At 42.7% G+C, this 18,146-nt stretch overlaps 1 protein-coding gene across 1 annotated transcript in view; it reads right to left on the reverse strand.

The window, feature by feature from the left end:
- The window catches only part of LOC141092259 (hatching enzyme 1.2-like), a 61,863-nt gene extending 44,621 nt beyond the window's left edge, over nucleotides 1-17,242 (reverse strand). Inside the window, exon 1 of the mRNA XM_073578253.1 lies at nucleotides 17,156-17,242. Within this exon, the coding sequence (XP_073434354.1) occupies nucleotides 17,156-17,242 (87 nt within the window). The remainder of the gene's footprint in view (nucleotides 1-17,155) is intronic.
- Nucleotides 17,243-18,146: the final 904 nt, after the last annotated feature.

Consider the following 18,146-nt stretch of genomic DNA (forward strand, 5'->3'; position numbering starts at 1 on the left):
GGAGCAATATATGGGATCCATTATACTGTATAGAGCAATATATGGGACCCATTATTCTTTATGGAGCAGAAAATTTGGCCCATTATACTATATGGAACAATTTATGGGGCGCATTATACTGTATGGAGCTTTATATCGGAACCATTATACTGTATGGAGCATTACATGGGCCCATTATACTGTATAGAGCATTATATAGGGCCCATTTTAACTGTATGAAGGTTTATGTGGTGCCCATAATACTGTATAGGGGATTCTATGTGATGCCCATAATACTGTATGGAGCCAGCCCTGAGCCACCATGTGGAACCATACTTGTTGTAGTGCAATTTAGAAGATGTAGCTTTCTTGAAGTTATTCTAGTTTCATTCACATAAAGGTAATAATCTGATGCCATAAATATGGGTCCCCCAGTTGGATCCAATAGTGGAGCTCTGCCTTTGTATCTGCTCTATTCATTTGTATTGGAAATAGAGCAAGCATGCTCTGCAATTTTCAGAACTCCCATGATGAGAGAGACCACGTAAGAAGAGCCCCTTATATGCGGCCACCTGCCCATTCCTGCTAGAGTGCAACTGTGCCTGGATCTCAAGATAGATAGTGGCTACTCACAGCTACCAGACATTTATGGCTGATGGGACAAACCCTTTAAGAGCCGATACTAAATTGCTGAGCGATGCTAATGGAAATATTGGTTATTCCTCGGCATTTCTTTTCCTATCTGGCTTGACACAATCGTTGGTCTCCACCACTATAGGTGGCATACAGAGTTTATACAACAGCTCGGATGGTGTGAAAATCCCATCTACCTCCATAGAAAACACATGGTTCTCATCTAGCATCACAGATAACGTGCAGATCAAATCTCTCCCTGCATTGGATGATCAGATTGTGCAACACCCTGGACAACATCAGATCTGATCCGATACCATATATTGTCTATGCAGAAACATCTAAAACTCTGCTCATGCGCACTGTTGACTGGCTTCTGCGCTTGCACAGTGTCGAGCTCCCCGCGCATGCGCAGTGTCGAGCATGCTCACTGAGCCTGTGACTCGCAGTGGCTCTGGAGCATGCGCACACAGTCAATGAAACTGGTTACTTACACTGTGCATGCTTGAGGAGCTCAACACTGCGCAAGCACCTAATTTTAGGGCACATTCCTGTGATGTCAGCGCACCCATGTGCAGAATAAATTTGGAGCCAGACGCCTCCTGATGGTATTACATGATGGATAAGTATCTGCCGGGATTTCTCAGCATTGTGGACATCAAGAAATTGGCAATGCTGAGAACCGTAGACGCAGGCATGGATACTGAACTTAGCGACAGATCATGTGACTTTCCTTTGAAATCAGAAGATGTCCAGCAGTGCCATCAGCTCAGAACTGGCAGCCACCAGTGGGAACAGATCCAATCATCTACTGTTTGGAGAAGTCTGAACAGAAGTGGCTTCATGAAAAAATTGCGGCCAGAAGTCAGACCTACCATGTGGAAAAAAGTACAAGTGTCCACAATGCAGACAAATACAAACAGATACTTATCCATCATGTCCTACAATCAGGGAGGCGTCTGACTGGCTCCAAATGAAGTTTTCAGCGGTACAACCACCCCAAACATAAAGTCATTCTCATTAAGTAGAAGGATTTGCACAAGCCTCATACCCAGGAGAACTGGGGCCAGTTCTTCAAAACGTTTGCCGAGATCCTTCAAAAACGACGTACAAATACCTAGAAGAACTGATAAAGGTACAGGGCGGCCACAGCAGATATTCATCTTTAGATTTATTTACTGTTCTTTCACTTTGAATTCTGTTAATTGATAAAAATAAACTGTTAACACTTCTATTTGTGAAAGCTTCTCAGAACTCTGCAGCATTTACTCCACACCTGCCTAATACTTTTGCACAATACTGTACAGTACTACAAACACATTTTAAGTGTAATCTATACTGTATGTCTGACTCCATAGACAGTGCACAGGCAATATGAATCACTGTAGACACCATTGCCATCTGATCTTGTACTATACACAATAGACAGGTCTCCAGAATGATAATGAGCATAATGAGAATAATTTAGTGCTGTGTACAGGTCTCATCCAGCGACACAAAGAATATTTGGCATTACAGACAGCATGTAAATGTAATCTGTTTTCATAGAAAATGATATACGATATACAGATAATATGTACTGAAAGGTCTAATCTAGTACAATGGAAGCAGTAAGCATGCAGTTCTCAGCTAGCACAATGCAGGATATAATGAGTGACGTGCACAATGCAGGATATGAGTGAAGTGCACAATGCAGGATACAATGAGTAACGTGCACAATGAAGGACACAATGAGTGATGTGCACAATGAAGGACACAATGAGTGATGTGACCAATGGAGGATACAATGAGTGACGTGCACAATGCAGGACACAATGAGTGACATGGAGATTGCAGGATACAATTAGTGACGTTCCCAATGCAGGATATAATGAGTGATGTGCACAATGCAAGACACAATGAGTGTCATGGAGAATGCAGGATACAATGAGTGACGTGTACAATTCAGGATACAATGAGTGATGTGCACAATGCAGGACACAACAAATGACATGGAGAATGCAGGGCACAATGAGTGACGTGCACAATGCAGGACACAACAAATGACATGGAGAATGCAGGGCACAATGAGTGACGTGCACAATGCAGGACACAACAAATGACATGGAGAATGCAGGGCACAATGAGTGATGTGCACAATGCAGGACACAATGAGCGACGTGCACAATGAAGGACACTGAGTGATGTGCACAATGCAGGATACAATGAGTGATGTGCACAATGAAGGACACAATGAGCGACGTGCACAATGATGGACACAGTGAGTGATGTGCATAATGCAGGATACAATGAGTCACATACACAATGCAGGGTACAATGAGTGATTTGCACAATGCAGGATACAATGAGTGATGTGCACAATGCAGGACACAATGAGCGACGTGCAGATTGAAGCACAATGAGTGATGTGCACAATGCAGGATACAATGAGTGACGTGCACAATGCAGGATATAATGAGTGATGTGCACAATGCAGGATACAATGAGTGACATACACAACGCAGGGTACAATGAGTGACGTGCACAATGCAGGATATAATGAGTGATGTGCACAATGCAGGATACAATGCATGATATGGAGAATGCAGGACACAATAAGCGATGTGCACAATGCAGGATATAACAAGTGACATACACAATGCAGGATACAATGAGTGACGTGCATAATGAATGATGCAATAAGTGACATGCACAATGAAGGACACAATGAGTGTCGTACACAATGAAGGACACAATAAGTGTCGTGCACAATGAAGGACCCAATGAGTGACATGGAGAATGCAGGACACAATGAGTGACGTGCATAATGCAAAATATAACGAGTGACATGCAGAATGCAGGATATTTTCTGGTTAACAATTATATGCAAAATGTATTAAATCCTTTGAATCTTGAGACCTCATGCTGCAATTTGGAGTAAGATTTCATCCAGTATAATGGTGATAAGATATATCAACTATATGTTCTATACTGTAGGCCTTATCATACTATATAGCCATTGCACATGCCGTATCTGGCAGTATGTAATCTAAGTTGGCTATTTTTAGCACCATGGACAGCGCACACTCTACTGCCATGGACAGCACACAGTCTTCATATAACTACATGAGCAGTGGAATGCATTGCACAATGGAGACTATCATTGCTCATCCATCACCAGATGTTATGTAATGTGTATCACCATGGACAGCATTCAGTCTTCATTTATCACTGCAGCACTATACATAGCATTTAACTACCTGCATGGGCAGTGAAATACAAGTCTAGCTTTATGGAGAGCGTATAGGCTTCATCTGGCATAATGGGCAATTTAATGCAATGTCCATGGACAATCTTCATCCAGCACCATGCACAATGTGATGCAATCTAGCACAATCGATTGCATGCTGTATTCACATAACTACATGAGCAGTGGAATAAATTGCACAATGTGGAGTGTCTGTCTCAGGTAACAGATGAGCACTATGTCATGCATAGTCTAGCACCATGGACAGCACACTGTCCACATTGTGTGCTGCATTGTTCTGCGCTATGGACTGAGCGCCATCCTTCAGCCCCATGATCGCCATAGTGGCCATTTCCCATTCTGTTCTGGCTCTTGCACTTGCCATGCAGCTTTATGATAGATGCAGCCATGATAAGACTTCGGCGCTTGGCATCACAGTAAGAGGCAATGCTTCATGAAGCTTCCAGTCTAATTAGCAGTAATTAGGCGGCTGTTAACATATATAGTCTGGCATGGTGGAGGACCACGTGCAGAGCAAAAGTACAGCTTGCTATTAATAATAGTTGTGGTGCATTGCTCCCAGGTACATTATTAGTGGCGCTGACAATGCAGCAATGCCCCAATGCCCCCCCACAGCTCAACACAGCACAGTCACAAAGCAAAGCACAAATATAAAAAATAAAAAAGTCTGACATTTTGGGAAATATTGTCAGAAGTAACCTGTCCAATCCTATGTTCTTAGCAGCCTGCCCATCTAACTACTAAACACCAGCAAGAAGGAGACGAATGATAGACCTGGAATGTGTCCTGCAGGGTATGACGCACGGGTATCAGTACAGGATCAGTAATGTAATGTATGTACACAGTGACTCCACCAGCAGAATAGTGAGTGCAGCTCTGGAGTATAATACAGGATGTAACTCAGGATCAGTAATGTAATGTATGTACACAGTGACTGTACCAGCAGAATAGTGAGTGCAGCTCTGGAGTATAATACAGGATGTAACTCAGGATCAGTAATGTAATGTATGCACACAGTGACTGTACCAGCAGAATAGTGAGTGCAGCTCTGGAGTATAATACAGGATGTAACTCAGGATCAGTAATGTAATGTATGTACACAGTGACCGCACCAGCAGAATAGTGAGTGCAGCTCTGGGGTATAATACAGGATGTAACTCAGGATCAGTAATGTAATCTATGTACACAGTGACTGCACTGGCAGAATAGTGAGTGCAGCTCTGGGGTATAATACAGGATGTAACTCAGGATCAGTAATGTAATGTATGTACACAGTGACTGCTCCAGCAGAATAGTGAGTACAGCTCTGGGGTATAATACAGGATGTAACTCAGGATCAGTAATGTAATGTATGCACCCAGTGACTGCACCAGCAGAATAGTGAGTGCAGCTCTGGAGTATAATACAGGATGTAACTCGGGATCAGTAATGTAATCTATGTACACAGTGACTGCACCGGCAGAATAGTGAGTGCAGCTCTGGGGTATAATACAGGATGTAACTCAGGATCAGTAATGTAATGTATGTACACAGTGACTGCTCCAGCAGAATAGTGAGTGCAGCTCTGGGGTATAATACAGGATGTAACTCAGGATCAGTACAGAAGCAGGACTATTTCTTGACGTACCTGGAATCCTTCTGTGGATAGAGATGTTTTCAGGGATGTTCTGATGCAGGGCCGGTTTTAGGCAAAGTGGGGCCCTAGGCAAATTTTAAAATGGGGCCCCAAATGCTAACATATTGCACATCACACAGAAGCATTTCGGTTGTATTTACAGTGCTGTGCAAATGAATTGGGACAAAGCATTTTTTTTAAGTAAAATCGTAAGTTGGTTGCCAGTCAGTGATTCAAACCAGTTTTAACTGCTTTAAACAGGTATGAGTGCCTGTTCAAAGCAGTTAAAACTGGTTTGAATCACTGACTGGTAACCAACTAACGATTTTACTTAAAAAAAATGCTTTGTCCCAATTAATTTGCACAGCACTGTACGTGCGCTGAGTTCAGGCCACTGAATGAGTGTGATCGACAATATTGAAGTTGTTCACTTGTTTCCCGGCCTCGTTACACCGTCTGAGAATAGAATGATGGGGACAGAACAATCACTAACAGATCACCATACAGTATCATTATCAGCAGCACATCTACAGTTTACACCCCATAGTCCTCCATATAGTATAATACACTCCCTATAATCCTCCATATAATGTGCCCCACAGTCCTCCATATAGTATAAAACACTCCTCATAGCCCTCCATATATTAAAATACACTCAGTCATCCATATAGTATAATACACTACTCATAGTCCTCCATATAGTATAATACACCACCAGTCATCCATGCAGTACAATTCACGTCCCATAATATAATGCACCTCATAGTTCTTCATACAGTATAATGTATTCCCCATAGTCCTCGATACAATATAAGCAGCCCACATATAGTATAATGCTGCCATCCCATAGAGCATAATGCAACCACCCCACAGAGTATAATGCAGCCACCTCAGAGTATAATGCAGCCCCGCCATACAATATAATATAACCCCCATAGAATATAATGCAGCCCCCCTCTTATAGTATAATTCAGCCCCTCCATAGAATATATGGCAGTCCCCTCAGAGTATAATGCAGCCCCCAAAGAATATAATGCAGCCCCTTATATAGTATAATGTAGCCCCTCCATAGAATACAATGTAGCCCTCCTCATATAGTATAAAGCACCCCCAATAGAATATAATGTAGCTTCCTCATAAAGTATAATGAAGCCCCCATACAATATAATCTAGCCCCCCATAGAATATAATGCAGCCCCCCATAGAATACAATGTAGCCACCTCATATAGTATAATGTAGCCCCCTCATAGAGTATGATGCAATCACCTCCCATAGAGTATAATAAATATAATACATCCCCCCATAGAATATAATGCAGCCCCAAATAGAATACATCCCACCTCCCCATAGAATATAATGTAGCTCCCATATTATAAAACACAGCCTCTCCTATAGAATATAATGTATAATGTACCCCCCATGGTATATAACACAGCCACATAGTATAAAGCCCAGCACCACATGGTATATAGCACAGCCCCACATGGTATATAGCACAGCCCCACATGGTATATAGTACAGCCCCACATGGTATATAGCACAGCACCACATGGTACATAGCACAGCCCACATGGTATACAGCACAGCACCACATGGTATTTAGCACAGCCCCACATGGCATATTGCACAGCACCATGGTATATAGCACAGCCCCACATGGTATATAGCACAGCTCCACATAGCATATAACACTCCCGAGAATGGTCCCACAGTCCAGTACTCACTGTTACATTAAAAAAAACCACACTCCTCACCTCTCCTCATGCCCACGCTGCTCCCGGCTATCTCCTATCTCAGCGGCTTTTCACTGCCGGAACACAGATAGAGGCAGAGCGGGGAATGATGGGAGAGGGAGTGTCAGCTGACTCTCTCCTCCATCATTGCTTTGTTCAATGTGGCGGTGGGGGGAGTTGGCGCTGGTGGCAGGTGGGCCCCCCTGCCTCAAGCGCCCCATAGCGGCTGTGAAATGTGCCGCTAGCTGGGGGCCCCTGGGGGAGCGGAGGCCCTAGGCAGCTGCCTGGTCTGCATGCCCCTAACGCCAGCCCGGGCCGGCTGCTAGCACATTTTCACACACCCTAAATAGGGCAGAACTTGAATAGAGATTGTTTTGATACTGGAGCATGTTATCATCCTTTGCTATTGTACTGGATCTAGAGGTACTGTAGGTTTTGCAGTACCTGAGAACCCATTATTCTGATAGTGCTCAGTGCGGACATGTTTAGTTACCCAGAATCCCAGGAGGAGCAGATAATGGCACGGCTGAGACGGTGGCGTCCCCGGGGTAAGATTAGCTCCTGCACACGATTTTTAGTTCAGGTAAGTGAAAGGAATAAGTGACGCCGTGCCCAGAACGCGCACAATGGCCGCTAATGATATACGGTTTGTAAACAATATGCTTTTGTTTCTTCTTAACAACCATTTCCAATTACCGATTCCTCGAGGAGTTGTGTTCAATCTGTCGGTTCGTCTATCCTGCGAGCTATCAGAGAGCATTAAGAATGCAATTACTTCCTAACCTTTATAGGCTAATTATGTGCCAACATTTTGGCCTCGTTTGTTGGCGTGTCTATGCTAATTATTACAGAAGCAACTCAAGAACAGATTGCTTTGTAAACCCCCAAAACAGAGCAGGAACAGCCTGGTAGATAGGAAACCTGGGAAGTATGGCAGCACCTATAGGGAACCCCAGTGGGACATTGGCCCTCTTTTCGGGAATTTCTGCCATTGTCAATGGTCAGACAGCTGCTGCAGATCTAGCAGTTCTCTGAATGCTGAGCTCTGTGTAACTCCGCCCACACCACTGATTGGCTGCTCTCTGTGTACACTGTGCTTAGGAAGAAAGCTGCCAATCAGTGGTGGGAGGGGCGGGGTTTGACTACCTAGCAGCAGCAGGCTTGCTAATCCTTTAGTGATAATCTCCTGCTGATGAAACTGTGATTTTATAAAAAAAAACTACAGCCAGCAGCCTAGCAAGTGACACATTGCTGGAATCAGGGTCTCTGTCTCTACATTATGCTGCGCTGAGATTAGGTGGCAAAAAGTGGTGACAGATTCTCTTTAAGTGACATTTGTATCAGGCAACATTATTATCCATGCCTCCTAGTGATGCTTCTGTCCCGTTAGACCACCATTGCACTTTTACTTTGTTTTTTTTTCTGGTGTTAATTTACTGAGAACAGTTGTGACTAAAGTTCCTCCTTACAAAAATGTAAGTGTGCATATTAATAAACTACTTATCTACCATTATTATAGCAATGTGGGGTCTCGCCAGCCTCAGTCATATAAATATCTGAGTCCAGGCAATCAAGCTGCTCTCTCTCCCCTCTCACAGCGGGAAGTCTCAGCACAGTATCTCTCTCTAATCAGAAAATTAATCATAATCATTACCTTACACCCTGGAAACATTGATACAAAAAAGTATCTAAGCTTTAGTTTAAATGGAATGTGACATCAGAAAATTTCCTATTGTTTAAAGCAGGCTTTTGTGTTTCATGCATTTTTTTTTACAATTTTTCTTCATAATCTCAATTAAAAACTAGATTTTTTTTTTCTGTTGTTAGCCATTTTTTTATATCATGATCTTTATTATGAAACAAAAAACTGTAATTTTGCAGTTTTCACACTGACCACTGAGACTATTTTGTACTCACACTTCCTCTTCTTTTCATGAGGAGTTTACAGTAGGTTCATTCTCATCAGAGGCAGAATTACAATGACAGATAACACCTATATACAGTAAATAATACAAGATCTACCATTTACATAGGTGGTGTCACAGCTCACCTCCTCCTCCTGTAGAATGACAGATACCACCACTATATACAGTAGATAACACAGGATCCAGCAATCACAATAGGTGATGTCACAGCTCACCTCCTCCTCCTGTACAATGACTGATAACGCTTCTATATACAGTAGATAACACAGTCCACCAATTACAATAGGTTATGTCACATCTCACCTCCTTCCCCTCCTGTATAATGACTGATAACACCTCTATATTCAGTAGATAACACAGGATCCACCATTCACAATAGGTGATGTCACAGCTCACCTCCTCCTATACAATGTCTGATAACACCTCTATATACAGTAGACAACACAGGATCCACCATTCACAATAGGTGATGTTACAGATCACCTCCTCCTCCTGTACAATGACTGATAACACAGACAGAATCCACTAGTCATAATTGGTGATATTACAGCTCACCTCCACCTCCTACCCACACAATGCTCTTTGCACACGCTCATTAGAGCGCTTCAATGCAAATAAATAGAATCTCAATCTGATCATTGCGGCTAATGTATATGTGCATTTACTAAAACAGGAATTTAAAAAAGCCAGAGTTGATGGTATGTAAATTCTAAGATTTCTATTTTTTTTTTTTTTTAAAAAAAGCTTGTGATATAGAAAAGTAAACATTTTCAAAATTAAAAACAGATGCATTTAACACAAAAATAAAACTGATTTAAACAATAATTTCCGGATGACACCTTCACTTTAAAGCCTCCTTCACACATCCAGATGATTTCTGATTTCTGTACTGGTGTGCTGGAAAAACCAGTACTGGTAAGATCCGTGGTCTGTGTCTGTGTACCATCCGTATGTATGTATGTGACATCTGTGTATCCATTTGCTGTCTGTGCATCTGTGTACCACATCCGTGTGACATCTGTGTGTCCGTGTGCTGTCCGTATATGTGTGTCCGTGTGCTGTCAGTGTGACATGTATGGAATGAAATGCAGAATAGAAATTAAAGAGTGTTATGTATTAAAGATGTTCAAAGATATAGATAGTGATGAGACATGGTAGACGATTTTTTAAAATAAATATTTAAAAAAAAATATGTAGGCTTCATTTCCAAAACCAGTAGAGGGTAAGCTGAATGCTGGGTGCAGATATTAATAATCTGGGAAGTGGGCCATTAGCCCTAAATGTTCCCAGGCTATTAATAACAGCTCACAGCTGTTTGCTTAGCCTTTACTGGTTAGTTTTTGGGGACAGCAGAAAAAAGCTATAATTCTAACAAGCAAAGGCTAAACAGACAGGTGTGAGCTGATATTATTAGCCTGGGAAGGGGCCAAGAATATTGCTCTCCCCTTTGAGGCTACCAGCGTCAGCCCTCAGCCACCCCAGAAATGTGGAGGACCCCACGTCATTTTTTTTGCTTATTTAATCATAAAAAGTTGTCCAGGTTGTGAAATTATCAGTCTATCTATATCTAGCTATCTCTATCTATTAAAAATTTACAACCCCTTTCATTGCATCTAATAATCTGGAAAGTTTGATATTCTGCCACCTGTCAGACTACAGAAGTTCTTCTGGGCTTAATCGCTGATTGATTTCCTTCACCATATCCTGCGCCTGACAAGAACAGATAATTGTGCACCATATTACTTAAGTGTCACTCATACCCTGCAGCAGAAATACTATAAATTTTCTATGACCAAAAAAAAAGTGACTGATTTTCCAGAATTTCATTTTTTTCTATATCCATAGTTGGAAAGTCACAGCCACAGTAAATTGTGCTTTATATGTGCATAACATTTACTATGTAAATATAACCTATAACATTCTGTCAAGAGCCTGAAACTTTCTGTTCTCTGGTCCAAGTTTCATTTTAATTGTAGTAGATGAGACTACAATAAAGGATCGGGCAGTGGATGTCTTAAAGGACTGCTGCACCCTGCATCAATTCTATATACCAAGAGGTAAGGAGGCCCATTTCTACCTCCAAAACAGGAGCAGATGTGAATTATGAAGAGGTATTGGACTGCAGAGGGCCCATATATAATTATTCACCATACTGTGATTTGGATTTAATAGCGATATTTGCAAACTTTCTGCAATAAACTAAAGAAGTAAGAGCAATATAAACAGCTTAAGAATACTAATATAACAAGAGATTTCTCCAAAACGCAGAAGAATAAGCCACTTCTACCGACTCCTGCAGCCTCAGAATTAGGCAGGAGTCACCCTAGCGTATACAAAAATTGTTCCGATATTGATCCAGAAAAGTAGGACGAGTGTCATGCGATTGCAATGCCATGTGTTGTGAGTTCATTTTCCCCTTCACCATTGAGGTCTGATGAACTCCCTCTTCTGGTGAAGGAAGGTAGTGAGGCTGATTACCAAGCACCTGGGCAGGATGATGATGACTGGATGGGAATTACTGACTGGATATAAGGCAGCCGACGCCCTTCTGCCTTGCTGGTGATCTCTCTGAGGGATTCTAGGAGACCAGTCTGATTCCTGCTCCTCAAAAGCTAAGTTTTCTGCTCTACCTTTTGCATTTGTGTTTTGGTTTTGTTTTGCATTGTTTTCCTTGATTTCTGCCATTCCCTGCTGGGGTGAGCTGAATTCCTTTTTGCTCTGTCTTCAGAAGATACCTGAGTACTGATATAGTCTTTTTGAAGCCTAGCGTCTTCAGGGCTTTTCTTTCCTATCAGCTGTTGGCTGTTGTTTTTGATAGGTTCAGGGGTCTGCAATCCGATAGCTGCCAACTTCTCTGGTTTTCTGGACTTAGCTAGTATTTCTGTTTTTGCCTCCTACGGTGACTCATTCATAACAGCCATGTTTTCTCAACTAGCATCCATATGACATCCGTATGACATGTGTATGACATTCACTTTTAATATCATCTTTTACATACAGTAATTCTCTGTAATTTAAAGCTAGTTTTCAAACTAATAAAGCAATCTTATATTCATATGCATAGAAAGAGAGAGAATAAATACAATAGATAAATACAATAGATAGATAAAGACAGAGAGAGATAGATAGCTGTCAGATATTTAATGAGCTCTGTGGAGCATATCCGGCAGCTTTGTAGGAATAAATATGAAAAAAAATGGACCCGGGTCTCCCTTATTTTTAATAACCATATAAGGTAAAGCAGACAGATGTGAACTGGTCTTATTAATCTGGGAAGGGGCCAATATCCATGGATCTTCCTATCCTATTAATATCAGCCCGCAGCTGTCTGCTTATCCTTTGCTGGTTATTAAAAAATAAGGGGAATCCCACGTCATATTTTTTAGGGTCCCTCTTTTTAATAACCAGTTAAGGCTACGCAGACAGCTGTGAGCTGATATTAATAGGCTGGGAAGCTCCATGGATATTGACCCCTTCCCAGGCTACAAAGATCAGCTCACAACTGTAAACTTTCTTTTAGCTCGTTATTCAAAATATGGGGGACACCACAGTGTTTTTTTAAAATTTATTTATTAGATAAATACATGTACAGTAAACTACACACGCAATGCACTAATTATGTATCTCTCTGACATCTTTTTAGCTATAGTCTTTAATACTCAGTTGACCGCCTCAGGATGTTATAACCTGCTGCATGTTTGATGCAAAGCTACATGTCAGCTTCTAGCAGCGTTCCTGAGGAATCTGAGCACATAGCCTCCAGATCAGTAATATTACTGGATTTGCTGAAGCCGTCTTAGTGAAATCCCAGGAAAGATCTTGTATGGGGTTCATGTCAGATGACTTTCTATGGATTTTAAGTTGACCTGTCAGTCAGAAGTCTGAGTGGCCGGCCGAGTTCACATCAGGTGGTCTTTCCAGCATCTCTGCCAGGAAGTATGGAGTGGAACATATCACACATACATGTGTGACAATTAATGATGAGCGAACGTGCTTGGATAACATCTGGTCCAAGCATGCTCGGGTGTTATACAAGCACGCCCAGATGCTCGGATGAACACTTGGGGATTCCCTGTTTGTTACGTAATCCCCGCTTGTGTTGAGACTGTCTAACAGCTGAAAATCATGCAGCTGCAGGGACTCGAACATAATATACGAGCACGCCCAGGAGCTCGGATAACACCCGAGATTGCTCGGATCAGACTTTATCCGAGCACGTTCGCTTATCACTAGAGACAATACATCCCATGAGTGGAGCCGGACCTTGAAGAAAAAAAAAAAAAAAAAAAAAGCAACATTTTTTATAATCCTAGATGGCCCCTTTAAGACTAATTCACACATCTGGGAACATTCTGTGTCCAAAGTCAACACAAATAGTTACTGTATGGAAGCAGCTGAGTATAAAGAACTATCAAGAAATTATCAAAAATTAGTCATTTATAAGAGTATTCTAAATTATTTTCAAAATTCCAAAAATGTATCCTTTCGAAAGCACTCCGAAATAAATATTGATAATTGCCATCCTCTTCAGAGGCAGAGTGGTCTTCGGTTCCCCTCAATCATCAAGGATTTGGGACTGTTGCATCCTCTCCAGCTCTTGGCAATAAAGCTTTTCTGCTCTAGTCTTGGAGCATCGTAAGTACCTGTGACTTAATGATAAAGGTGTTCCAGGCGCAATGGCTGAGCACTAGGAAAGTTACCAAGTCTTAAAAGTGTTACCCTTTAACCTTCCTTTCTATCGTCATCTCCGGAGAGCCCTATATCATGCCGGCCTGATATTGTGGGGCAATCTCTATAACAGGGATCGGTGCAATTATTCTGGGTGGTCAGGAGGCAGTAAAGTTATTGATTGCTACAGTTAGGATTGCCAGCAGGACGCCTAGACTGCAAGGTGAGGAATTATTAGCGGTAAGAGGGATGATGTTGTGCTGACAGTTTGTAGATCACCTGTGAGATCTCTCCCAGAGAACTGTGCTCATTTCTGGGAATCATATATCTAAGCGGACAGAGACGAGAGATGTGCGTGGGGAGGGCATCTACACGGGCGAAGGATGTAGCCAATAAATCTTGGCAGGAAAGTTTAAAATACTGCAGTCATATAGAAAGAAAGATTGGAGGCAGGGATGGGGATAGTTTTCTTTTTTCTTCTTTTTTTTTTCCTATCTTTCATATTCTGTTGCTGCTGCTTTCTAAAAATACAGTAAAAGTCCTCAAGTATCAGATGCATGAAATAACAGGCAGAATAAAATAGAAAAATGCAGCCTTAAAAGGAAACTGTCAGCAGGATTTTACCCCCCCAAACTATTTCTATGTACAGGTAGTTCTTTCAATGACAAGTCCAGCAATATCTTCACATGGTCGGTCCGTTCCTCCATTACTGAGAAATCAGTGTTTGCAAATGGCTATGATTGAGGAAGCCTCCGTCACTCCAGCTCTATTCTCCACCCAGCACTGCCTCCTACCTGCTTCATTGATGGTACCATTGACTGATATCGCTCAGCATAGAGGCTGGCGGTCAAACAACGTGGTGGGGAATAGAGCTGGAGTGACTGAGGATTCAGATCTACCAGAGCTCTGCATTTCCATAAGCTCCCATTGTTCTCGGCAGCACTTGTCCTATTTACACTGCATGATGTGCTGCTGAGGAGGATGACGTTTAAGCCTGCTTAGAAATAATTTCATCCCGACGATCGAGCGTAGTCCTCCGAGTGATTAGCAGTCTGAACGATGACCAGGATGATCCTAGGGTAGTCCGTTCATCATAATCGGCCAGTGTAAATTCAGCTTAAGCATTTGAGGTTTCATCCACTTGTAAAAGTAAGGTGTCGTGCAATTGAGAGGCTCCCATGGAAGCAAAAGGAGCCCCGTCTGGCACAATATCACATCGTTGTACCCATAAAAACAGCAGACTGACCTTACCGTCCATTTCTGCCCCCTTTTTGCATTAGATTATCTATGAGGAACTGGAGCCTTGCTCACATCGATACCGTCCATGGGATTCCACCCTGAGCTGTGTCCCTCTTTTCCATTTGCTCTCCATGGTCTGTAGACCTCTTTAAGCGACTTTTATGACCTATATAATAAAGCTCAATATACAAGGTTCCCACCGTAAACATGAAGCTCAGGCGTGAATCGATCGTGGTCACGGATGATGCAACAATTACCAGGAGGGTGACCCTCCCTATTTCAGCTGGATGTGCGTCCCAGGGCGCACATTCAGTTGAAGTGTATTACAGTGCACAGACCCACTGACTCCCTGCACTGCTATACACAGCGCCAGCCAATCAGAGGTCGGCAGCTCACGTTGGTGTGCCAATCATGAGCGGGGCGCATAGCAGAGCCATCACGCAGTGCCCATGGCTGGTACGGCAAAGTCAGCTACAGGCTATAGAAGAGGACGCCGCAGATTGTGGGAGTGAAGGAAGGCAAGAACAATCGTTAGTTTTTTTAACGTGTTGGAAAAGAGAGTCAGAATGGACATTATATCAGGAAGGGGCCCAGGATGCTGAACAATATACAAAAAAAGGAGCCCTGGATGGATAGGGGTTATTGTTACAAGAAACGGCCAGAATGGGGCACATTATTACATTAAGGGCATAGGATGGAAGATATTATACAAGGAAGAGGCCAAGGACAGGGGACATTAGAACAGGAAGAGGCACAGGATGGGGAACATTACAACAGGAAGAGGCACAGGATGGGGACATTATACCAGGAAGGAGCACAGGATGGGGTTCAGTAAACCAGGAAAGAAGTCATTTTTACAAGAAGGGGGCAGGATGGGGGACATTACACAAGGAAGTGACTGAGGACAGGGGAAATTAGAACAGGAAGGGGCACAGGATGGGGACATTACAACAGGAAGAGGCCTTGGATGGAGATATTATAAAAGGAAGGGACAGAGGATGGGGACATTACACCAGGAAGGGGCCTAGGATAAAGGATATTATTAAAAGAAGGAGCCAGAATGGGGGACATTATTACAGGAAGGAGATAGGGACATTACTACATGGGGGTAAATATGTAAGTCTTTATAGGATTTAGAATGCTATACAGGCCCATACATCTGACCAACATGGAGGTGGGGGCTAAGGTCCAAATTGTGCACTGGGGCCCATGGTACTCTAGTTACCCCACTGGTGAAGCTACTGTATATCTAAGCATGTATGTATCCCGTATGATCAATTATCTATAAGAACAAGGGTCTCTTTTGGAGAGGTGTCATTACTGGCGCCTACGTGCTTTCAGTAACGCACCTGCCGCGCATTGTATGTAGTAGTCCCATATAGTAAATCGGCCCCTTACAAGAGGCGGCGTCTGATCTGCACAATTCTCCTCCTTCCATAAGGCTGAGATGTTTCTGTATATATGTAGGAGAGCTGGCACTTATTATGGGGTGAGCCCAGCATGGTGGCAGCCGGTGATTGAGCGCCAGGGATGGAGCGTCTCCCCGGAGGGGTGTAATTAGCAAACTCTTAGTTCTTTAAAATTAGTACTCTGCATTCATTGTACCCTGGAGCCAAGCCGGCTGCTCGGTTATTGAATAAGCATGTCATTTCCAAGCGCCTGGGGCAAATTGCTTAATGCTACCTGCTGCTGCTTTACAACAGAAGCCTGACGTCAGCGCCAAGGACTCGGCGCAGGAGAGCTTCATTTAAAGGGCTCTATCTATTGAGGTCAGGCTTACAGCGCAATAATGAGCGGCTGTCAGGGTAATAATAACAGAACAGTTCGCTGGTACAGCGCGGACGGCCGGCAGAGACGCAGCGAAAGTGAACGTAGCGGGTACAATGCATCACTCGCTCTTTGGCCATAATTCACACACAGGATGATGCAGCCTCAGCACAGAATGGGCAGATTTAACACTTCCCTTGCTGGAGATGACGGCAGTATCGAGGGGCGGAAAACATCTTATAACAGTAAATAATGATACATTGTCCGATTCAGAATTATTATGATTGAACATTATAGACTCTTAAAGGTATAAATGATCTATTAAATGGCTAGGTTTCAAATACCTACCCATAGGATATCTGATCTGGCACCCTTTAGATCAGCTGTTACCTGGTGAAAGTACCCAGCGTATAGAGCTGCAGCAGCCTGTACCATACACCGCGTAGTGGCCGTTCTTGGGTACTGCGGCTCAGCTACAACTGAAGGAAATGGGGGCTGAGCTGCAGTACCAGCAGCGGCCACTATATGGTATACAGAGCTGTGATATTCTGGTTTCATCCACTGTGTACTCCTGGCCACCAAAGGACTTGGCAGCAGCTGGTTGGAGGGTGGTGCCAAATGTCAGACCCCCACCAATCTAACAATGGTGACCTATCTTGGACAATTCATGGAGATCTGGAAGCTCTAAAAAGACCTTCCATGGAGAGTTTTAGCACCAGCCACTCCATCCAAAAGGTCTTAAGGAACGCTTCAGTTTTCTCTGTATGGGGATCTTGCTTCTATTTTGCAGACCGGAGGAGCGAGCTGACAGTAGAGTAGTCTTGGAACTGGATCAAAACCAGAGGGACATGAAGAAGGACAAAATTTGCAAGTAGAGATGTAGTCATGAGGAAAGCCGAGGTTTAAACCATGACAGAAATGCTACTCTGGTCAAACACTGGAGTAACATTTCTGGCTTACAAATTGCCAACACTTAGACAGACGGGCATGACCACACCTTAGCTACTCCCCTGCTCAATTCCGCTTCTTCCAATTCATTTCTATGGGAAATTCACATTGCTGTTCACACAAAGAGTTTTATGGTGTAATATGGCAGCCTAGTGAAGGCTACCATCTTGGTCTGTCAGGGCTGGCCTTCAATGGAGATCGTTAATTTTACTATATGTAGTACAAGGTTCAATATTCCTAGAGGGAAAAAAATATATAATAAAATCTAATGGAAAAAAAGTAAAAAAAAAAAGTTTAACTCACATCTCATTTCCCTCCCAATTAAAAAATAAAAGCTTTAAAAAATATTTAAAAATAAAAAAAAATATTAAAGTTTTAATCCCGTCCCATT

Source organism: Dendrobates tinctorius, unplaced genomic scaffold (genome assembly GCF_039654945.1).
Source record: "Dendrobates tinctorius isolate UK_male_01 unplaced genomic scaffold, ASM3965494v1 ptg000059l, whole genome shotgun sequence".
Classification (NCBI taxonomy): domain Eukaryota; kingdom Metazoa; phylum Chordata; class Amphibia; order Anura; family Dendrobatidae; genus Dendrobates; species Dendrobates tinctorius.